Raw genomic sequence first — 24,676 nt, 5'->3', positions numbered from 1 at the left:
AAATAGCGTGCCATGACGTGTTTTATTCCTCTTATACCAAAGCACTTCCAGTGAATCAATTCTCTAACGATAATTAAGTCATTCATTAATTATCAGCGTACAACTTGAGAGTATTTGGTATACCTTGTGCTTTAATGACAGTGTGCTCTCGAGCTGACGGACTCGTCTGCTCTAGGAGTCGGGCACACTGACATTTTGTACAAAGGATCTTACATTTACATTTATTTTTAAACACTGAATTGTCCAGATGCTGCACATTTCCTTTTTAGATTTAGAATTGTAAAAATATTCATATTATATCTCTTCCCCAGACTCAGATGATGCTACTGGCTTCTATTTTAGCACAAAATATAATTGAAAAAATATTTTGTATTTGAAAAACATACTAAGAGCAAGTGGTCAACCATCTCTGATCGGACAAGCCAATAAACATTCCACCTATTTATACTAAATGAAGGAGATCCTGTGATCAGCCAAACACGAGTCTATTTGCGATGTCTTATGACTACATGACAAGTACCTCTGTATGTGTGCGAGTGTTTATCCAACTGTTTCTAGATCTAATGGGTTAAATATTAGTGTTCCTCTACAGGGCTCGACTGGCAGCATGAACACGGAGCTCTGGACTGTGGTTCAGAAGATTAGAAAATCTCATGAGAAGGCCAGAACAATAGTCAGGGTCTGTAATGTGTGGCAAGATCTGTTCTTCTCTACTACAGGCTGCCTGCTGCATCTGATATCTGTCTGTGTATGAGAAACCTGGGGGGGGAAAAAACGTCGCTGCAAGAAACCTGACCAGAATACTGAGAAAACAACTTCTGACCTATACTAGGAGCAAACGGGGAGATCGAACATACATGGCCTTTAGGGTGAGTCAATCATTTTAAACAGTCTGGGGAAAAAATATACAATATTTCAAAGGGGGGAGTTTATGCATCTCCACTGTCAGTTCTTTTAAGGGGGAAAAAGAAACTGAAATAAAGTGGAATCTTTGCACCAAAAAATCTGAATAGTCGTTTTCCTGAAAATGGCCGACACTCAGATGACCACATACTTGGCTCCAAACTTCCTCGGGGTTTTGATTCCTACCACAATTTCAACTTTCAATGCACAAAAGAGGGAAATTAAAAAGGGAAGGAAAGAAGAAATAAAGTTTTATTAAGGTGAAAGCAAGGGTCAGTGACAAATTACACACTAAGTGCACTTCCATTCTCACAGATATGCTATTTTTCTGTGTAACGAAGTCTGGAAAAAAAAAAACACCATTTCACAGAGACAGAAGCCACGATGTGACATGAACGGGCCACGAGGAGCGGTAGAGGGGAAGGATGAGAAGTAAGAGTTCATAGCTCCGAAACGCCACAGGATGGCCTGTTCCTGCTGAGTTCATGAGAACACTCAGACACGCTCCACTGACCACTCAACTCAATTACACAAAATGACATGAGCCTAGGGTGCTCCATTTACTGAAGCGCTCTCGGATTTATATAATCACCCATTTTCCTTTGACCACTTTTTTTTTTGATCAAATTCATGTCTTAAAGCTCAAACCCAGCTCAGATTAATCATCCTTAAACTAGCAATACAGTCTGACCTGCAAAGAAACCAATTTACACACATTAAAATCTTCATGAAACCAGTTCCTTACAGAAGTGCCAACATTGCTAACAAGAAAATCCTATCAAGGCAGAGATAAAAAAAAAAAACCCCACAGAATCTTACCACTAAATCCCTAGCATATATACAATCTTTGGATGAGATGGCAATGCCCCCCCCCCATTTTTGTTCCCCACCATCCAAAGATACGGCACTTTCCTCCTCCTTCTTGTTTTTTTTTTTTGGCTTGTGAATTGACAGATCAAAGTTAACCTACTCCTGTTTCATCTTGCTAGGATTTACTTGTTAGCGAAGGTGGCACCTTTCTCTAATGAACACAGATAAAGTTGGTGGGCAGAGAAAGTTCTTTCACGTTTTCCGTTGTCATTTTCCACTCAATCTGAATGCTGTTTCAGCTGAAAAAGCCAGAAAGTAGAAAACTTTTTTTAAGGTGGCTCTTGTATCGCTGTAGCAACAAGTCAGACAATAAATAAATAAATAAATAAATAAATAAATAAAAAAAATCAGAAAGCTAAGGCTATATACTGTAGCTGTTGGTAAGTGGTGACATACTTTCTTAAAATGACAACTCAATCTAATGGGGTCATATTAATAAAACAGCACTTTCTTTATTTGCAGAAGCAATAACATCAATTGCAGGCAGAGACTCGAGTGATATGTTTTGACATTTAACTTCAGCTGCACCAGTTATTATTAATTTTTTTTCTTGGCCTAGCTCCCTATTCGGTGTCACCACGGTGAATCATCCAATCAGCATATCTTTTATTTATTTATTTATTTTTACCAAAGGTTTTATGCCAGACGTCCTTCGTGACACAACCCTCCTATTTTACCGGGGCTTGTGGCCTGGCACTGATGGTTGACCCCTCAGTGGCTCGATTGGTTCCCTGCCAGGGAATTGGGTCCAGGCCACGGCGGTGAGAGCTCGGGTTCCTGTCACCGGACCACCAGGGACCTTGTACTTCAAAAGCCATATAAAAATCTGCCTGTCGAAACGAGCATATTAGATCAGTCCATTCTGTCATATCTGGCTGAACATATGATCAGGTCGTGTGATGATGGGTCAACCATTAATATTTAATCTCAACACTCTGCCTGGATATAAATCTTTAACTTACATGTCTTTGTGCTGGGGGGCTGGGAGCTGAAATTGCTCTATGGCATTTGATGAAACGCAGCAGTGTCTGGGTCGTGAGTTGAAAGGTCAGAGTGCAGCTCCATCAGAGGCACAGGATGCGATTTTTCAGACAGCGACTCGCCATTAAGGAGCGCCACACATGGGGTCGCAGGCTAAACAGCTCAAACGTATGCAATAGATGAGTGGAACGGTAACCGCCAAAGCTTTAGCGGAATTAATCGTCAGACTGTCCAAACAAGTACACAACAACATGTATGTCGGATATTATGTTCTCTGGGTGAATGTTGGACTAGAATAGAGACGTAGCTTGAAGGGACTTGCTGAGAAGAAGTGCTATGTTAGCCAAACCCATAGGGAACAGTAGCTTGCTAGACAAGTCTGTACACCTCCATTTTTGTCTGACTTCAAATCAATAATTCATTAAATGATCTGCCCTTGCCATGTCAGAGAGTCGAAGCTCATCATGCACTTAGAGGCAGTAAGTGCTGTTTACTTCACACTGGCTGAATGTTGGACTGTTTCAATTAGACCCTGATAATTCTAGCACTTGTGCAAAATTATACAGTACACTGCCCAAAGAAAAGGTAGGCACTCTTTTTTGGTTCATAACGGTACTGGATTTCTGAATTATTCTGAATGAATAGAGTCCACTGGGGGCGATCTATGGAGATGACACTATTCTGCAAAACCTCCCCAGAAGAAAAGCTCGTAAATGTCTTGTTCTACTGGAAGATAATTTTGCTTATTTCGAGGATTTATTTCCAAAATTATCTGACTGTAGAGTAAGGAAATTATTTGAAATCTACACCATATGGCCAAATGTTAATGGACACCTGAGCATCACACCCACACCAATTTGGTGCTTCCCAAATTGTTGATACAAAGAACTCAATGCTGTGGCATTACAATTTCCCTTCACTGGAACTAAGAGGCCCAAACCTGTTTCAGCATGACAATGCTACCATGCACATCATGTGAAGGTTTTTCCATGCTAATCTTAGCAAACAAAGTCCTGTCCATACTCTACCACACTGACTGCACACTAGACCTCCTCACTAATGCTCAGATCCCCACAGAAACACCCCAAAATCATGTGGAAATCCTTCCCTGAAGAGTGGAGCCTATTGTAGCATTATTATAATAACTTTGGAATGGGATGTTTAACAAGAACAACATAAGTGTGATGATCTGGTGTTCACAAACCTTTGGCCATAAGCAGAATAATCTTAGATTTGTTTTATTGTAAAGTCTCACTAAATTGTGAATTAATTAAACTATATTTAAAAAAATAAATAACTTGTATAAAACATAAACCTCTTTGCACTAATGCATGTACATTGTATTCTAAAGGGTTTATACTTGTTTTCATGTTCTGCCCTGATATGATGGGAGAACCTGGTTACTGCCTTCGAGATTAGGTTTATTATTTTCAATAAGAAAGATGGAGGTAACGACAACACACCATGAACATCGCAAAAATAGCCTGGCTGAAATACTGGCAGTGAAATATTTGTGATTCAGCATGTTGCTATTCACTAGCACTTTGTCCTCCATATTTATCTTCCTTACTTTCCCTCTGAATGGCCAATAGGTTAAAAACTGTGACCGAAGCAATGTTTCTAAAAGCAAATATCCTTTACATGTAAAATTTGCACTTGCAGCTAGTTTGTACCACAGGGATTTCTATATAAAATCATTCAGAAATGAGAAGAACCCTTATTGGTACATAGACGGTGGTGTGATCCAGTCCGGGGCTGCAGGTATACTGTGATTAAAATCATTGATAAAAATCATACTGTGTATAAAGACCAGACTACACCGCTGATAAGACCCCTTTTTCCTAGAATTAGGTTGCCAGATTGATGCTGCCGATAAATTATACTCAAGTCTGGAATGAATCTTCCTCTGAGACATGTTTAGCCAACCTGTATATATTTTTTCTTCTAATTGCTGCTCCTGCTGTGTCACAAAGCAGCATAACAAACTCCTCCACATACATGAGCTCTTAGACAGCCATGATTGACCAGTGTCACTGTAATTTATGGGGGAAAAGAGACTATGCCAGTCCTCCTGTCCAGTCAGAACAGCCAGTGTTGCTTTGTTGGCTCCTGGATATGGATTGCTGTGGCATTTTCAAGTACTGAACTTCTGATATCTGGACAACGGGGGTTTATTTTTCTGTTGCGCTACACAAGAGCCACCATTCATGTTTGTGTCTATAGGATTAGGGAAAGGTCCTGATTCCCTGCTTCTGCTCTGTATTAACCGTCTCCTAATTCCATAAAGAGAAATGTGTGAAATGAGTGTGTGATGAAGCAGTGAATCTCCAGCACCAACTTGAAAGAAAACGGGAAAGCCCTCTGGGTTTTCGGATATGATGTGTTGGCAGTTAATTTAGCTTTTTCTGGGTTGACAGCCAAAAAACAAAAAATAAAAACCCACAGCCCCTTGATGTGTATAGATTTTCTTTGCTGGTATTCTCTGAAGCGCAGCAAGTCTAAGGTGGAACCCTAACAAAAGAAGGTTCACAAAACATCTGCATTCACTTTAATTACTTCCCGACATATTGAGTGGATGTCTTTCAAATGCTACTGGGCTGAACATCAGCGCTCAGACGGACAAGCATGTTCAAATAGAATCTGATCCCAGGGAAATTATCAAAAGGCTTTCAGAAGTTACAGGAAATCTTTTTCATTTCCTTCTCAAGATGATTTTTTTTCATCTGCCCCATTTCCCTGCTTTGATTAGCTTTCAGACAGGAGAGCGTTGTTACTAAACAACACAAAACAACTGTTCCATTTCCTCTTCAGATCAACAAAGTATATCAAAACCTCCTGTTGATGAAGCAGGCACAAAAAAAAAATCCGAAAATATTACCTATAACACCTACACAATCATATATAATTTGACATTGATTTCAGACACTGTAACTAATCAGGAAAGCACACAGTCAATGCATTCAATAGTTTGTACACCCAACCAGCATCAGTGTCAGACAGCAAATCACAGTGGCACACTGGCCTAAGGGGGCTTTCACATATATGCCTTTTTTTGGCCACATTGAAAAAACTTTTAAGAAAAGTGACTTTGAGTGCATTTTTATCTCCTGGCCAATGAGGACTACTGAATATAAAAAAACCAAACAAACATGGAGGACAAAGAGTCTGTGGGGGTCTTTAAAGTGAGTGAACAAAAGGAGAATTAACTCATGTTGAATTATAGACATTTCCCTGCCAATATTCTAATGTTTTTGTGCCAATGAAACCACAGACAAACAGCATCCTCATCACCAGAGTTAAACCATCATTTCTGATAATAAGAAGTCTAATCCAGAGGGCAAACTAGGCTTATTAGTTAGCTGCTACAAGCTTAGAGAGGTAAGAAGTGGTACTAGATGTGAAACGTGGTAAGGAAATGTTTAAAGAGCTTTAAAAGCACCTTAATGAAGCCCACTGTATCATTTGACTGGATGGGTTCCTCAGATCAAATCACATCACGCTCACGAGTAAAGATCTTCTGATAAACTGTATCAGTTTCTGTGGCTTTGAGATATTAAACATCTTAAATTGTTAAGTAACTTTCAGGGAGGTTAGTTCCATTCTCCAAACCGAATCCTCCAAAGCCGTGGCATGACGCGGCGAAATACAGCCGTAGATCAGAAAGTAACAATCCATCACACTTTCCCTGAAGGCCAATGAAGATGTACAGCTGTCAGGCTGAGTCACAGAGCTGCTCTCACCTTGGCTGCTGACAAATTTATACACACTCATTAAAGCCAGCAGACAAGCAAAGCTCTGTTCAAACATCTCTCTCACCAGAAATATATCTGGGCCAACTAAGCTAGAAGTTAACTCCAACTTTGAGATCATCACTTATTAAAATTCATACATTTCTGCTTCACTGAACATATCACGCTCGAACAGAAATGTCAGAGGCAAAGAATCAGCCACTGAACCCTTGCGAATGTCAAGAAGGCTTCAACCCTCTTGCTTTTATCAAAGGCAATTATTAATTAGCTTAATGCGATTCTCACTTATTTTTATTTTATCAAAAGACGCCATTGAATAACTGAGACTTAAACGGCACTACTGCAAGCAGCCTGGCTCCAGTCCATGTGGGAAAAAAATATGTTATATTAAATGAGCTTCGTCAGTGCCGGAGAGCCTGGATGTGTTAATCTCACGTTTGGAGTTTCCTCCTGTACAGCTCTACTGTCTCCTGGGATTCCTGAGCACTCGCAGTCTCACTGCTCTCACATGCGAGCATCCAGCCACACAGACATTAATTATCTTTTCCCCATAAGCATCTAAATGAACAGTTATTAACTACAGCAATTTACAGTGACTCGAGGCAATAGGGTGGATAACACAGCAGTGTCTCTAGAAATGGAGCAATTATGCCTTCTGTACTGCACTGAAGTAAGCTGTATTTTTTTCCCCTCCTTCAATAATTAAGAACAAGGGGGTAATTGTTCCGATACTTGTATTTTTGCCGCTCCATCAGTAGAGCATGTGGCTGAGAGATGTCAAAACTATGCGTGTGATTCTGTGTGTGAGCTGCCATTCATGTCCCGCTAATAATCCATTTACAAATCAGTCCCTCCAGGATTTCTGGATTTTGTGATTGCAGAAATTAACGCAAAATCAAGCAAACTGAGGTTGTAATTATTCCGATTTGGGCCGAGAAGTGTCACGTGACATCACAACGAGCATTCAGTTAAAGCCCTCTTCGATTCGTGTGCATCGAACATGAGTACAGCTTTCGTAGAAAGTATTTCCACGTCTCTTCACTGGCGAGTGTTTAAAAGAACCACCCGTGATTACAATTTCACCAAATCGAGTAGCTTTCTGCAAAAAAAATCATGAAAAACCGTGCATCGCAAATTCCGAAAATAGACGCAGCTTTTTCCCCCTGCGATAATAACAAAAGACTCTGTAAACTCCCTGAGGGACTGACAAATATATATATATATATATATATATATATATATATATAAAGTAAAGTGTCCTTCATAATCTGTGCACGTTTCGGATAAATAACTAAAAAAAATAAAAAATCTTATATCTTAAAATGTTATATCTTGTCCTAGCCTCACTTTAAGTTGAAACAGAAACATAAACCATGTTAATTTTTACATATTAATGCATGAACCCATTTATCATCTCTGACATGAAATGGCCTTTTCCATTAGCCATCCATTGTAGGTTATGAAATGTATGTTTTATTCATGTCTTACAATTTACTCAACCTCATGAAACTCACCACTTTCACCCCTAGGAAATATCTGCACTGTATTTGAATATATTCCACGAGTCTTTTTTGTCGAAAGGAATTCGCCTCATCCAAGATGATGGGAAGATGAAAATTCAATTATCTTTCTTTTTAAAAGTTAAATTAAATTATCTCCCCCCCCCCACTGATACTGTGATACTGATAATAATGTGATTTTAAAGAGTACCTGTTGAAACCGGCTCATTAAAGAGCAAACCGCAGCCATTAACAAAGTAACCTTGTTAAAAATGTTGTATGGTCATTTAGGAATGGATGAATGGATGCTTTCTTTCATTCAATTAAAAAAAAATATCGAGTTACAAGCACTGGCAGTCAGGGAATCATGCCATACGTTTATGTTGTGCCTTAGGAATTTATGCTTGCTAACGATACAAGAGCCAATAGAGTGGAGGAGAGCTGACAAAGCTTGTTCTTGGCTAGCTAATTAGATTCTCTTACCTTAAAGCTGCCTTGTTCACCTCAGGCCTCAATAAGTTAATGCTTCTGATCTGTAGTTAAAGTATCGTTCCTTTCACTTAAAGCAAATAAACCTCAACGCACAGTCTGCTATCTTTAGCGTCGTTGTCTCACTTTCAGCTACCCATGTCGTTATATGATGTTAAATCCGTAACACTAAGGTTAGCAGAGTGCATAGCAGTGTACACATGCATTAATCTGCACAGGAATAAAACCACAGGAGAGAAAACTAACGTGATACAGCTTCAACAGAGCACGTATACCGAATATGCTTCACTGCAGTATAATAAAAATCAACCCAACTAAGAGAGATAACATGGTGACACAGATTCTAAAATAATACGTTTAGACTATATTTCACTCATACGCTCACCGCTCGTTTATGGTGTCATGTAGCGAGTTAGCATTGCTTGGCATAACGGTTTCTGAATCTACTGGTTGTATTTGCACAGGACATTCCAAAAAAAAAAAAACAAACTAGAAGGAACCAAAGGAACTTGGGGTTCTAGTTCAATTTCAGTTCAAGAGATGACAAGAGTGGTCCCAGTGCCAACACTTTATGCAACGACATGCAGTCAGAGATGTGTTGGCTTAATATTTCCTTCTGATTAGCAATTTGCTGAACCATCTCCTATGGAGTGTTGTGAAATTACAGAAAACAAACCCAAACTTGCTCAGGATGTGATGAAATTGTTGGAAAAAAAAAATTATGTAGAGAAAATGCTGCATTTGTGCTGTAAACAGTTTGTGCTGGTAAGAATTTTGAAAAATTGAACAGAAATGAGGTCAACAAACAACAAAGGTCAACAAGATGGCACTAACAAACCAATATTTTTTCCCCTTCTATATTTTATCATGTGTATGTTGTGTATTATTTCTTCTCACATGTGTAACCAGCTAGCGATGAACTATTGCCCCCAAGTACTATTGGTTCCTGTTGATGGGATACCAAAACTGTCTAACTGGTACCCTTGTTATGTGCAATGGAAAAAGGCCCTGGGACACAAAACGTGACATGAAACCTCCCACCCTTTTTGCCTTTTTTTTTGTCTCTCAGAGTCACTAGTGAGAATAGCAGTTGACACAGATGAGCAGTTAGCACACTTAGCTGTAGCCATTAGCATGTCCCCAGCCTAAACGGCGATTTCATCGTCCAGGGAGTCAGAGGGGCCATGCTGGTTGAGCACATTGAGCAGACGCAGGCTGCTGTCGTCCTGCAGTCCCCAGCTGTCCCTCTCGTCGCTCTCGTCCGTGTTGGACTCGTACTCCGAGGCGATGCCTGACTCGCGGAACTTGAGCAGTTCCAGGCTTCCCAGCAGCTCACCCCGGGATGAGGGGGATTCCTCCTGGGATGGGGCAGGGCTCTGCTCCTGTTGAGGTGGTCCTGGGAGAAAACGGAAACACTCAAACTTAACCAGACTTTGGTCCATACCTAAAGGACTGCTGAGGGGCAGAGCCAGCTGTGTGCCATCGTTCAGCGGTGGCAGGACCATGTCTTCGGGGCGTGGTGTCGTAGCGTCACAGATGATCGGGGGCACGTTGGCTCGGAAAGTGATCTCCAGTAGACTGTCCTGAGATCCCACTGTACAGACACAGAAAGAGAGAAAGATCATTTAGATGGATATATTCATACTGGATCATTTTCCTGCCTCCATCCGGATACCTCCTCCATCAGCCTAACCTTCACTAACGCCTACAAGGTCTTACTCCTCCATTACAAAGGATAACAAATGACAAACTCTTGGGGATAATTAGCTCTTGCATCATCTTCTTTACCTGTACGATGACTGACTAAATTCTTGTAAACAAGCAGAACCACAGTTAATCCAAGTACTAAAGTTATACCGTATCTAGTCACAACACTGAAGCAAACTATAGATATCACATATCCCTTATAAACTAGAATTCCTAGAAGCTCTACATTATATGGCCAAAGGTTTTTGGACAGATGACTATCACACCCATATGTGGTTCCACAAACTTGGATGTTTTTGCACGTTTCAGCATTACAATGTCCCTGGAAGTAAGAGGCCCAAACCTGTTCCAGCGTCACAATGCCCCTGTGCACAAAGCCCAGCTCCATGAGGCATGGTTTGCCAAAAGTGCAGTGGAACAACCTGAGAGTCCTGCACAGAACCCTGACCTCAACACCTTTGTAATGAACTGGAACAGCGACTCCAGACCTTCTCAACTGACATCCGTGCCTCCTCTCACAAATGCATCTGGAATGCGATGATCATTAAGCACATATGGGTATGGAGGTCTGATGTCCACAAACATTTGATCATATACTGTACATGCACATTTATTTATTTGGCTGATGCTTTTCTACCCAAAATGACTTACAAATGAGAATAGATACAGTCGAGTAGTTAAAGGATTACTGGTTTTACTCAAGAACCCCACAGAAATCGTGATATAATAGGGATTTGAGCCTAACGATCAGTAGCACAATGTCATAACCACTAAAGTGCCATTACCCTGATCATAATAATAATGATGATGATGATAATAATAATCTAATGACGATAATGACTCCTGATTCACAGTGCCTGCCAGAGAAGGACCGCCTCCCCTACTGAGTCGTGGTTATAAAAACCGCTGTAAAATTCTTTTCCATTAAATTATACAAAATATGTTGAAAATGGAAGATTTCTGTATTGTATGTGTGTTTTGCTTAACGGCTCTGAATTAAGATGCTCTTTAAATTGAACACCATTTCCTCCTGACAGTTTGCTGAAGAGCATTTGAAAAGAACATTTATTAGGTTGAGAGATCAGAGAGAGAGAGAGAAAGAGAGAGAGAGAGAGAGGTCCATTGCTCTTTAAGTAATTTCTAAATGCATTGGTTAAAGTCTGGACATGTATATGAAGCACTATAGGTATAAAATGACCTCAGACTAACACTGAGTAGAGGGAACAGATAAAAAAAAAAGAGGCCAAGACCAAATCTCACGCTGTGTTTTATTACAAATGCGTAACAGTTTTATGTTTTGTAGAGAGGCTCTACCTGCCTGCCTGAAGTTCACACTGTAACAGGATAATGCGTCTCTAAATTGGAGTGGGTGCAGCTATGGGGTGAACGCACTTTATCATTTCCAGGCTAATGTGCAGGATGTTGTCGGCTGGCCCGGGAGAGTTTTAGCTCTGTGAACGGTCTTACACGGTGTAAAATGGTGCCTGATGGGGTTTGATGGAACACAAATGAGGAAAGAGTGTCGGGGGGGGGGATTGGGATCAGAGACCGACATTTTTGGTGAGAAAAAAACAGATGAAGATAGAGAGTGAAGGAGGATCAGTGTAAAAAAAAAAAACAGAAGTGGAGACAGAAAAGAAATACGACTTGGAGACAGACGTGTAGCTCAAGAGGAATTTGTCATGGGTTCCTCCCGAAGCATGAGTATGATCTATCTCTGTGTTTTACCACATTGACATCTTAATCTCTTACTTCTGTTGGTGAACACTAAATATAGTTATCAAGTCTGTCTCAAGTCTGGCTATACTGTGAGTTTCTTTTTATCCTACTTTATTATTCTTTTTTAACATGGAGCATGGGAGGAAAATGAAACAGAACGGAACACAAACAGCAGAACAGGGTGTGCAGTTGAGCTGGGAACACTGTGTGGGTTAAACATGGCAGAGATAGATGAGACAAATGACGAAACATGAGAATCACTGTCAAAGGGAGTGAGAGTGAGAATAGTGGAGAGAGAGAGAGAGAGAGAGAGAGAGTGAGAGAGAGAGAGAGAGAGAGAGAGATGGACAGTAAGACAGAGAATCAGAGAGATTCAGAGACAGACAGGGAGATAGAAATTGAGAGACAGAGAAAGATGAAACCGAGAGAGAGACTGGGATAAAGAGGCAGGGAGAGAGTGCCAAACAGATAGATAGATAGATAGATAGATAGATAGATAGATAGATAGATAGATAGATAGATAGATAGACAGAAAGAGTGAGATAGGACTGAGAGAGACAGATGGGGGAGGAAGAAAGAGATGGAATGTAAGACAGAGAATCTGATAGATAGATAGATAGATAGATAGATAGATAGATAGATAGATAGATAGATAGATAGATAGATAGATAGATAGATAGATAGATAGATAGATAGATAGATAGATAGATAGATAGATAGATAGATAGAATGTGTGAGATAATGAGACGGAGAGAGGGACTCACTGGAGCTGTTACCAGTCAGTTTGAGCTCTAGCTCCTGGATCTGCTTGACCAGCAGGGAGATGTGTTGCAGAAGGTCTTTATTCTGCAGCAGCAGCTGGTGCACTCGAGCCTGAGCTTCTATCCTGGCTGCTGCTTCTGCAGAGAGCTGATCCTTCAGCAGGTGAACCTGAGATAACACACAGCACATCATCATCTACATCATATTCTCCTCATATTGGATGGTAACTCTAGACATCACAGGACCTGCACTTTCATGGAAAGAGGATCCTAATTATAATGAACCATCAAGACAGTCTGGTGGCAGGATTGAAATAGGATGCAGAAAATACATTTTAGCTTTACTTTCTGTGCTTGCAGCTGTGCTGCTATGGATGGTCACCCACAACTGTTGGAAAAATGATCACGTCCCAAAAACTGTCTGCGCCCATATCATACCCTTGCTTCGTGGAGAATCTGATAAAAAATGAAACCTCCTGCTGTAATCATAAAGCCTGATCTATGCTCACCCTAGGACTCTTATCCACAATATAACCATTCTGAACATCCTTCACACACTCTTAGTACTCTTAATACTCTTAGTCTTTACTCTTCTACACACTGAAATCATTTCTAATCCCACTATCCAACATCATCTAGAATTGCTTGATTTGAGTTTTGAGTTTCTTTCCCCTTGCTTTAGTGCTACACAAATATAATGGAATTGAACTAAATTAAGAATCCATATGTATCTTTACACCAGCAACAGTGGCACAGCCATTCGGAAGAAACTACAATCACATGAAGCATTGATTAGAGACATACAGTTTCATCCGGAAAGTATTCACAGTGTTTCACTTTTTCCACATTTCCACAAACAATACCCCATAATGACCATGTGAAAGTTTTTTTTTAAATCTTTGCAAATTTATTAAAAATAAAATTAAAAATCACATGTACATAAGTATTCACAGCCTTGGCCATGACACTCAAAAATTGAGCTCAGGTGCATCCTGTTTCCACTGATCATCCTTGAGATGTTTCTACAAATCGATTGGAATCCACCTGTGGTCAATTCAGTTGATTGGACATGATTTGGAAAGGTGCACACGCGTCTATATAAGGTCGCACAGTTAACAGTGCAGGGCAGAATACAAACCAAGCCATGAAGTCCAAGGAATTGTCTGTAGACCTCTGAGACAGGATTGTATCGAAGGAACAGAACTGGGGAAGGGTACAGAAAAATTTGTGCAGCATTGAAGGTCCCAGTGAGCACAGTGGCCTTCATCATCCGTAAATGGAAGGATTTTGGAACCACCAGGACTCTTCCTAGAGCGGGCCCTCCGGCCAAATTGAGCAAACTGAAAAGGGCCTTAGTCAGGGAGGTGACCAAGAACTGAAAGAGCTCCAGCGTTTCTCTGTGGAGACAGGAGAACCTTCCAGAAGAACAACCATCTCTGCAGCACTCCACCAATCAGGCCTGTATGGTCACTCAGGTGGCCAGACAGAAGACACTTGTCAATAAAAGGCACATGACAATCCACCTGGAGTTTGCCAAAAGGCACCCGAAGGACTCTCAGACCATGAGAAACAAAATTCTCTGGTCTGCTGCAACAAAGATTGAACTCTCTGGCCTGAATGGCAAGCCTCATTTCTGGAGCAAATGAGGCACTGCTTATCACCTGGCCAATTCCATCCCTACAGTGAAGCATGGTGGTGAGAGCATCATGATGTGGGGATGTTTTTTAGCAGTTTTTCAGGGAGACTAATCAAGATTGAGGGAAAGATGAATGCAGCGACATCCTTGATGAAAACCTGCTCCAGAGCGCTCTGGACCTCAGACTGGGGTGACAGTTCATCTTCCAACAGGACAATGACCCTAAACACACAGCCAGGAGTGGCTATGGAACAACTCTGTGAATGTCCTTGAGTGACCCAGCCAGAGCCCAGACTTGAACCCGATTGAACATCTCTGGAGAGATCTGAAAATGGCTGTGCACCGATGCTCCCCATCCAACCTGATGGAGCTTGAGAGGTCCTGCAAAGAAGAATGGGAGAAACTTTTCCCCCAGTTTTTTATTTTTAATAAATTTGCAAAGATTTCAAACAAAATTCTTTCCCGTTGTCATTATGGGGTATTGTTTGTAGAAGTTTGTGGAAAATAATGAATTTAATCCCAAAAGTGAAGCTCTGTGAATACTTTCTGGATGCACTGTAACAATACTCCTGTCTGGGAAAAAAATGGATAGAGGAAGGAACAATAGGTGACTGAGATGGCAGCGTGAAGACACCGATTATTATGGGTGCTGATTTGCAGCAGAAAATGGAGCAACCAGATGCAGTGATTACATGGTATACTTCCTTTCAGTAATTCAACTAAAAAAAGCTTTTAGGATTTTCAGCATTTATAAAAATAACACTCATAAAAAGTGAAGAATCGAAGTAGGTGTTGCTCCTGTACGAGTCATGCTTCGTCCTGATTGCAGACCTCTGTAACACTCTGATTCATGACGTATTATTAAAACTAAATCCAAATGACGCTTCCGAAGAAGGTTAACAGATAACGAAAGGATATAAAGTGCTCATCTTATGCTTAAAGCAGACCAGTTTTAAAAGAGCATGTGCCAAGAGTGTTGGACCAACATGCATCACATCATCTTCATGACAGCACCTATAAAACTCCCCACTTCTTTATGGAAATGTAATGTAATAAATTTTCAAGAGTAAAAGAAAAAGCCAAGTCAGGCTTTCCATTAGAGGCAACCCACAGAGCCAGGAGACAATAAATCATTTAACCATGGCAGGGGCAGACTGCAGACAGCTTTCAATAAGCGTTTCAGACTCCGATTCAAAAAAGACAGGCCTGATTTTCTCACCTGTGCTTGAAACTGTATAAGATAACTTTAGATGAGAAATCAGCAGGTGATAAACAACATAACCAGGTCTAACAGCATGTTAACAGCTTTGCCTTGAACGAAAAAGGCTAACATTCTCCACCCACACTTGCTAATCCTTTGCTCTGTTTTGTCCACACAGTTGACGTCAGCGGTGGCATTAGTATAGCAATCTAAAAAAAAAATATTGAAGTGCACCTAAAGCCTGAAGGCTAGATGCTGGGACAGGATAAAGGAGTTGTAAGTCTATGGAATTTTTAAAGCTTTCTTTTGAACAGGTTCACCCTGAACGTTTAGTTTGCTATAGACCTGACAGCATCGCTCTCTAAGGACTTGCAGTGCCTTTTTATAATGTCTGAAATACGTTTAATAAATAGCCCACTTGAATTTATCAGACATAATTGAGTTGCAGGGTCTGAAGGGGCAAATCAGTAAGTCCTATCATTTTGGGGGAAAAAATAAATGAAGAGTCATTTAAAAAAAAGCCTTTTTCTTGGAGTCTGAAAAACTGAGCTGTTATTTATAAAGAGTATGTCATGTTGCTCAGGATACATGGCTCTGTAGTGCATTTTGGCTGCTAAATATTAGTCGAGTAACAGAGATATATCTGGTGCGGTTCACAGTGAAATGAAACAATGTTCCTCCAGAAGCATGGTGCTAAATAAAATGCAGAGAAACCCAGAACTAAAACACACTCCACAGTACTACATGTGCATGAATTGCAATCGGAGTGTATAGATGTACAGTGTGTGTGTTGGTGTTAAGTCTAGTCTCTGGAAATTAAGGAGTCTGATGGCTTGGGGAAAGAAACTGTTACACAGTCTGGTTGTGAGGGCTTGAATGCTTCGCTACCTTATTCCAGACTGCAGGAGGGAGACGAGTTCAATACGTGACGTGTCTTACAAATCTACCCTAGCACTCGGCTGAACCGGTGCTCTCTGGGAGTATTTTCTTGCTTCTGTCACCTCTGGAATGCACATTAAAGATCTAAATCTAGGTCTGGATTTCTGCAAAGCTGCTTAGTTAAAAGCAATTGAGACCCCTAATGTGCAAGTCAGAGGTGACAGTGGCACGGGAAAATGTCCTCTTCGGGGTGACAGCGGACGATGAATTAAAAATCATTACAATTTTTTTTACAAATGATTTTGAACAAAGCGTGTCCATAAGAGATCAGCACTTTGCTCAACACGTGACCGGGTTTGTGTGTTCATTTCATGCTTTAAAATTTCAGGAACCACACTTCTGTTACATCCATCCATTTATCCATGCTCTCATTACTCCTGTGGGAGACACATCTCAAATATATTGATCTCGAACTCCTAATCTATAAAAGCAAATCACGCGCATTATTCGAAAGGTTACTGTGGTATATATCCATAATAGAAAACACTCTCTCTAGCTGGACCGACTGATTATACAGCTGTGTCCTTCTGGTGTCCGAGAGACAAGACGCACTGATAGGAGGTTAATCTGTTCGCCGTCATGTCCGATGGCGAGCGCCATCACAGAGGCTGTGTGTTCTTAATGGGATATAGAAAGCTCCGTCCTTATGTGAGACGGTCCAGGGAGATCGATGAGAGTGTGTATACATGGCGCCACATCAGTTTAAGAACAACAGATAAAGCTGATAAGCAAAGGAACGGAAGAAAACGAGCACAATGCGAATGGTTTCTATGAAATAAGCGTGTATGTTTCCTCAGGATGAAATGCTCTGTGGTGCAGAATAAAAAATGAGGACATTCTTTAGAGGATATATTCAAATCATATTCAGATTAATTTGTTTATTTATGTCGCAGAGTTTTCCAAGCTGGTCTCATATTTCATTCAAACTATGAGATGTTCTTCTACATTACACCGGAACATTTTTCTCAGAATTATGTAAAGAATTGTGGGAAGATAATCAACAGTGGTGCACTGTGCTGCCAACTGATGTCAAGTGTTTTATCTTCTTTAATAACAGAGCGTTTTCCTAAAGCTAGCTATTCATTAAGGAACAATATGTATGTTTTATCCATTTACAGTTGCATTTTAATGTTGTGGAACATCTGTTAGTCCCTGTTATCATAGAGCAGATATAAGAAATACAGCATGTCGTGATGTTTAGAATCTACAAAATGCAGTGCTGGAAAACAAATGTCTCCTCATCACCATATTGGAGTGTGTGTCATACAATCCATATGCAAGCTGTTACTATAGAAACAATGTTTTAGATATGATGTGTTAATATAAACCATACAGCTGTCAGAGCTGCTGTTGTTAAAGAAAAAATAGCCCACACCTATGACCAATTAGATTGGAGAACGCTTCTTAAACTATGCTATAAGTAAACAATAGTGCAACGTTATTTCTGAGGCTTATGATCAAGCAGTTCCATTCGGTTCTATTTATGAATCCATATCTCAGTAGGTCTACCAAAGCTTGATCTTAGCTGATCTCCTTAGCTGGTCTGGGCCTCATCGTGTCTAGAGTGCTGAACCTGTCTATTAATCTAGTGCAGGTCGAATAATCGAACACACAGGAGAACAGACCATATTTCTATCTTCGGCTTCAGGCTTAATAGAAAAGGAAAACTCCCTCTGGTGTAATGGGGCGGATAATTTCATGTGGACAAGGGTGAATATTTTTGATTGAGTGTTAAAGAACAAAGCATTATTTCTCGTATGCAATGAAGGTTATTCGGTTAACAGCTTGTTTTAGGAAGTCTCATTACGAGCTGCTCATGAAATGTCACTTCGCTGCATAACAATCAACGTACAAGATGCATGCAGGAATGTGATGAGATGAACGTCTTCCTCAATCTGATATCTCCATTACTCCATTACTAAAGTCAACAACACGGAGGAAAAGGATAACAAACGTATAATAATAAGTCCGGGCTAACCACAACGACACACTCCTGTACACTTTAGAGAATTGTGAACAGATTGAAAAGTTTTTCTTCTTCTATGCTGATATATGCACAAAGAGCAACCCATCGTCTTTTCATCATTTTCCCAAAGGATAAAGCCACACATAAACAAACGAAGGGATTAATTAATAAGCTGCATCTGACACACTTTGATAGCTCACTTCAAAGCTAATATTCTACATCACTGACTGCTGATGCCCCTGGGCAGATGGATATAGATGTACCATCTCTATCGTAACATTCCACATTTTATTATCTTCCATCTGAAAAGTCTTGCATTTCTGATAAGTTCAGGTAAAGTGTGTCATCTTCCCAACACATACAACCCAATAAAGCACCATCACTTTATTCATTATGTATGCTCCTAAAACTTTTTTTGGGTCTCGTACCTGAGCTACAGCCACTTGGGTCTGCTGCTGCTGTTGGCTGAGCTGCTGCTGCAGGAGCTGGAGCTGGTGGTGCATAGAGAGCGGCGTACTGGCTGCCAACTCACTGCACGATGGGAGCAGCATCTTTGGAGAAGCCAGTAGGATGGAGGCGTCATCACACAGCTGCAATATACAAAGGAGACGATGATCAGCACTGGATGTGAGTTTCTTACAGTGAATAAATACCCGATTTCATACCATTTACTGTTCCATGAGCATAGCAGTCACTCTGTGTAACCTGATCTAAACCTATTGATGTACCTCACACTGTGAAATCTGTGTCATGTTAAAGACGCTTCAGTTAAAGTACCCTTAAACACGAAAATGTGATTTTTCAATAGAACCTCTCTTGAGTGACTGATTTTGATTAAATACATACTTGTGTGGGTCAAACACTCAATTTTTCTCGTTTAAAAAGTCTTGATTGAGGACTTTATGCTTCTTTGGGAAAGAAAACGATTTCTAGAGTATCGTGTAAGAGCTCATTCACAAAATACTGCTTGGAATATGGAATCTTGTCCGATATTCAGATTAGTCGTGGTTAGACATGGTCACTTCTTCAGCTATGGAACCTGAATAAATTTCCCAACTGTGATTTAATAGTGAACAAAAGTGGGATTGTTTTATATTACAAAAGGTTTGGTTACTGATCTACAAACCTATCAGAATATGATAATGGAAATCGGATAATCTTGCCCTCTACAGACAGACAGAAAGGCTTACAGGTATACAGCTTGACTGATAGACAGGCAAAGAGACCAGCAGATCGATACACTGGCAGACAGACCGACACCGGCAGACAGACAGACAGATTGATACACCAATAGATCAATACTTCAGTAGACAGTAAGTGGCAGACTGACAAACAGATCAAGAGATGACCAGACGGACACGAGCAGAAAGACAGACTGCAAGATTGTCTGGCAAACCATCTTATCTTAGTACACGATATGCGTCAAGAAATTTTGGCTCGCTATCAAAAGTCCCAGCAGTGCATTTAAAAAGCCTATAATAGTTAATGTCTAAAAATATGAACCACATGCAGAGAAGCATTGGAAAAGCAGTGAGCATTATAAAAGAGCTGACCATACAAATGTCAAAAAAAAAACCAAACCTAACGATACTGCTGAGAAACCTTCATCGATGTAATATACTAAGATACAGTGGAACCTCAGCATACGAATGCCCTCTACAATGAATTTTCACCTTGAATTTGAAGAAATTTGCATCGGCATACCAAGCATTTTCTCAACCCACGATACCAACGTTGCCTTCAGCATGATTGGTGCCGTGGGTGGTCTGTTCTATTTTTAGCCCAAGCTTGGTGGCATGACTTTGTTGGATTACAAATTTATAAAATGTTAAATCTAGGTTCCAACGTAATAGTATATAAACTAAAAAGTTATGTACATTGGGTTTTACATTTTAAGGTAAAGATGATGACATTCTAAGAAGATCAAGCAGCCTAGGTGTCTGAGACATTAACCTTTTGTCTGTATGTCCTTCCTGACCACCGGGCAGAGTCCCAGGTTAAATGTGAATGCTAATCTCAAGGCCAGGCTGTGCCTTTGTCTCTATGATAATGTGAAGGTCTGGGTGATACTGTCAGGCTGATTGGATTAGCACCTATGCTTTTGAATGACACTGTTATGCTGATGAGATCAGGGCTGGGGAAATTCCGTTACCGGGCTGATTCCTGTACTGCAGTTGCAGGCTTTGTTTAGATTGTCTCCACCTCTATGTATCCCTCCCCCTGGAAAAGTATAAATTCTACAGAGCTGAAACTATAGTCAGACTTGGATGACTACAGCGACGCAGAATGAGTTCTCAATAAAGAGTAACTTCTGCTTGAAAGATATCCCAACGTCTCCTGGTCTCTGCTTCGACAAGGAAAAAGTTTCCAACAACTTCCTGTCAGGATCCTTGACATGGAATGCTTGGCTTGGGTCAGTTCTTTGTAAGCAGCCATGCAGTCTTCATATTAGTAATACTGGTAATATTTTTGGGTACATTATTTCTGCTCCCACGCCCGGATAAAATGGAATGGTTGTGTCAGGAAAAGCATCCCGCATAAAACCTGTCCCAAAATCAAATACAGTACGTGCAGATCTGATGATATGCTGTGGTTCCGCGTAACTGGAAGCAGCCGAAGGACGACAACAACGTTGTAATATCTCCTAGTCACGCTAACATATCAATCAGATCATCGATACGCAAATGTTTTTGCAATGGAAATATCAAGCATGTGTTCTGAGTGATGAAAGCAGTGTGGAGATAAACAGCACTGAGAGCAGGGTCTGAAATAGAAGCACAGTGGACAGCGTGTACAGAAGTGCATTCAGTCATTAAAACACTCCACTTGAAGCTCAGTCTCACTTTCAGAATCCGTTCTTTAGTAAAGCTAGTAATACTGTGGCATGAAACACTGCAGGTGTGCAACAGGACATACTGAGACAGTGACAGTTATTAAAGGAGTGCTTTTAGGTTTGTTTTCTTTTCCTCTGAGAGCAGAATAGAATAATGGCACGAGTTTGACGTGTACTTTCAGATGCTGGGTGTGTGTGTGGGGGGGAAAAGGCACACCTGCACCGCACAATGAACACAAGTGTGTCGACTCTGAAACACAGAAACACAAGGACGGCAGAGTAATGCATCACTTACACATAAAGGTGACTAGAGCTGTGATTTATTTCTCAGAGATGGATGACTGGGACTATATTTGCAAAACGGTTAGTGGTTGTTAAATGTGCGGGATTTGGTTTGCGCAAATCTTATAAACACCACCCACATATCTCCAAGCTTGTAAATCTTACAGTCTAAATACCTGGCTTGAGAAAAACAACAAGAACAAAGGTAGCATCTTAAAAACGACAGCCAGGCTACTTATGCAGAGCTTTCTATTAGAGAAACGTCTCATGCTTCTGCAAACAAGATAGATGACTCCTCATTTCAAGGTATGACTACTCTCTCTTGTATAAACCACACACACACACACACACACACACACTCTCATCTTTTCCTCCTGCCAGAACATGTTGCTAAAAGCTATGATTCTGCAGATTCCGTGTCATTCCTCATACTCCTCACAGGATTAATGCAGGTGAGGAAAACACAGGCCAGACCAGGGGCTGCAAACGCATGCTGATGAGGCCAGTTTTTTTTTTTTTTTTTGTGATGACATACAACACAACAGCTGTTTATCTGGGCAGCCCTGGAGAATGGCGCATTGTAAACACCACCTGCTCCTACAGACGACTTCCTGAGTCTGTGACTTTCATATCCACGACCGGAGCCTGGGAGAGAACGGCCAAGAACTGCTCACGGAGAAAATTGGCCTGTCTGAAACGAAAACACTGCGCAGACAGCTGCGAGTCACCTTGAAGGGATATATTGAATCACTTTGACTAAGCATTACTCAGTGATTTAGATCACACTCTCTGCTCTACTAGTCGAGTACTGCTGTGTCTGTGGTTGTGTGATATCTGGTGTTCCAGAGAAGCAAACATGATTGGTTTGAACGTGTCACATCACTTCTGAGGTGAGGAAACATGTTGCGGTTGATGCCTTCTTGATCTTTTATTCGATCGAAATTCGTCTTATACGAATTCGTCTGGAGTTCTCTCAAAAAGTCTTCTGAACCACCGATCACTATAGAGCGAAAGCAGAAACACAGACTGAAATAAATTATGCAGTGGAAATTTGACCCAAAAAAAGGTCGATGTAAGTAACTACCATGAGCGCGTTATGACAACTGCGACCTTTAAGGCGATTTACAAGACAATTTGTAGCGATTATGTTTTTGTTTCATAGCGATGCTTCTCACATTACCACTTCTGACTCGCTCCACAGAGACGAGACACATGATGATTTCCCCGGCTAAGCGAGCCCAGAATCGATTCTGAATACAGACTTGAGCGTTCGGGCTTAAAACACTGATTACTGGAGAAGACGCCGTGCTTCACTCGGGGAATCCAATTTTCTTACTCCTGATTTGGCAATTAGGTTTGGCCAGCCTGATCTGATTAAATATTCCATTCTATTCCATATTTCATGGTAATAAACATTCCATCAGTTGATGCACGCTGTTACTTGAGGTCAACAAGAACAATATCATGTATAAAAAGCACTAGGAAGGTGCATAAACACTTGAGCCTGGAGCAAGGAAAAGGGTCTGTTGTGTTTTTAGTTTCTGTCACTGCCAAATATTTTCAGATCCATAACTGGACATTGTTCTCATGCTAAACCATCATCGATGACCAAATCCTCATGGTGAGTACTGGCTGAGTAGCTCATGTTTACCTGCCTTGCACTAGAGGTTAACGAAGACATGCAAGCAAAGCAAATCTGCACTAAATCAGATTCTGTGGGAAACAAAACTATACCCATTATATGAACCTGTCTTTGTTTTGAAATGTTTCCTGAGTCCACATGAGCCATGAAGCAGCATATAGAAGAAGATTTAAGCTCTGCTGACTAATGGGCCATGAGAGGGGATTGAGTGCGTATGTCAGCGGTCATGGCTTTACACTGATAGATTTGTTATCTTGTACTTAAGGCAGGAAAGTATAAGGATCCGTAGCTGCTCACTGGCCTCCAGCAAAACGTAGGCTGAGAGACACAGAAAGAAGATAGATGAGCAGATAAAAATGGTGAGCAGGCAGAGAGATAACCACTTTGTTGGTGCACTGTCATAAAGGCAAGAAGCTTGTCCTTAGCTTGTCCTCTTCTCTGTCATTTAGAGACACTGCAGAATGAAACGCATGACTAAACCTGGGGGATTCGGGATGGATGGCACCGAGCATTCAGATACACGTGTTCACTGAGAGCCTGGAGGATTTCGGCCCACAGCTCTACTGTGGGACTACAGAATGCTAATATGACTATGTCTTTTGACTTCCCATAACATTAACATCATAAAAGCAAAACAGCATTTTTTAAAGCTTTTAGCTGAATGCCAGAGTGCTGCTTGATGTGGTAAATGCATATGAATAAATGCACATCATTTAATACATTTTATTTCATATTGTCAGCAAATTATGTTTTCATTCTCTAAAGAAATTCCTACGAGTCCATTTTCTGTAGAGAAAGGGTCGCATTGAATCTATGGAGTCTATCCCAGAGGACTCAGGGCACAAGGAGGGGAACCTGAAGAGAAAGGGAGCTACCCCATCACAGGGCACACCCACCCACACACACCTACACTCTCGCACGCTGTGGACAATTCAGAGATGCCCATCAGCCTACAATGCATGTCTATAGACTGGGAATGAACCAGAGAACCCAGAGGAAACCCCCGACCCTGAAGATGCGAGGCAAACATCCTAACCATTGGGATATAAGCTCCAGGGACATCAAGACCCTGTGTAGGATAGATGTTGCAGAAAATGGATGGATCGAGAGATGGATGAATGGAGCGATGGTGTTCAGTTGTTTTGATCTTGGATGATTGTAAAGACTAATGACTGATAAGAAAATAAATATACTCTCTAAAATAGAATTCTGATCAATATTCATTTAAATAATATTCAAATACATGTATAAACATTAACATGGGTAACAAGTAAATGAAAAAGAATACAAAAAAGGTAAAGTGATTTTCACAGATTATAAATTTTACAGGCTGATTAATATTCAAAATCCATTTAATATCCACCGAGAAGGTTTAAAATGATTAAAGGTCTGTGTGGTGTAGTAGTCGCTTGGTGATCCCTGACAGGATGCTAAGCTGATGTGAGGTGTATTTCTGCAGTAGTAACAGGTACTTTTACCTGTGGCTGGTATAAATGATG

General features: G+C 40.7%; 1 protein-coding gene across 2 annotated transcripts in view; it reads right to left on the bottom strand.

Moving 5' to 3' along the window:
• nos1apa (nitric oxide synthase 1 (neuronal) adaptor protein a) overlaps positions 1 to 24,676 on the bottom strand; it is a 142,593-nt gene that overhangs the window by 6,595 nt on the left and 111,322 nt on the right. The window contains exons 8-10 of one of the 2 annotated variants that reach the window (XM_058402593.1): positions 18,849 to 19,010; positions 12,682 to 12,847; positions 9,936 to 10,085 (exon numbers count right to left, since the gene is read on the bottom strand). In XM_058402593.1, the coding sequence (XP_058258576.1) occupies positions 9,936 to 10,085; positions 12,682 to 12,847; positions 18,849 to 19,010 (478 nt within the window). Of the gene's footprint in view, positions 1 to 7,758; positions 10,086 to 12,681; positions 12,848 to 18,848; positions 19,011 to 24,676 lie in introns of those variants that run through there. The other variant, XM_058402594.1, reaches the window with a different exon arrangement.

This window comes from Hemibagrus wyckioides, linkage group LG11 (genome assembly GCF_019097595.1).
Source record: "Hemibagrus wyckioides isolate EC202008001 linkage group LG11, SWU_Hwy_1.0, whole genome shotgun sequence".
NCBI classification, from domain to species: domain Eukaryota; kingdom Metazoa; phylum Chordata; class Actinopteri; order Siluriformes; family Bagridae; genus Hemibagrus; species Hemibagrus wyckioides.
Note: the sequence above shows the minus strand (reverse complement) of the source record. Positions and strands in the feature narration are given on the sequence as shown.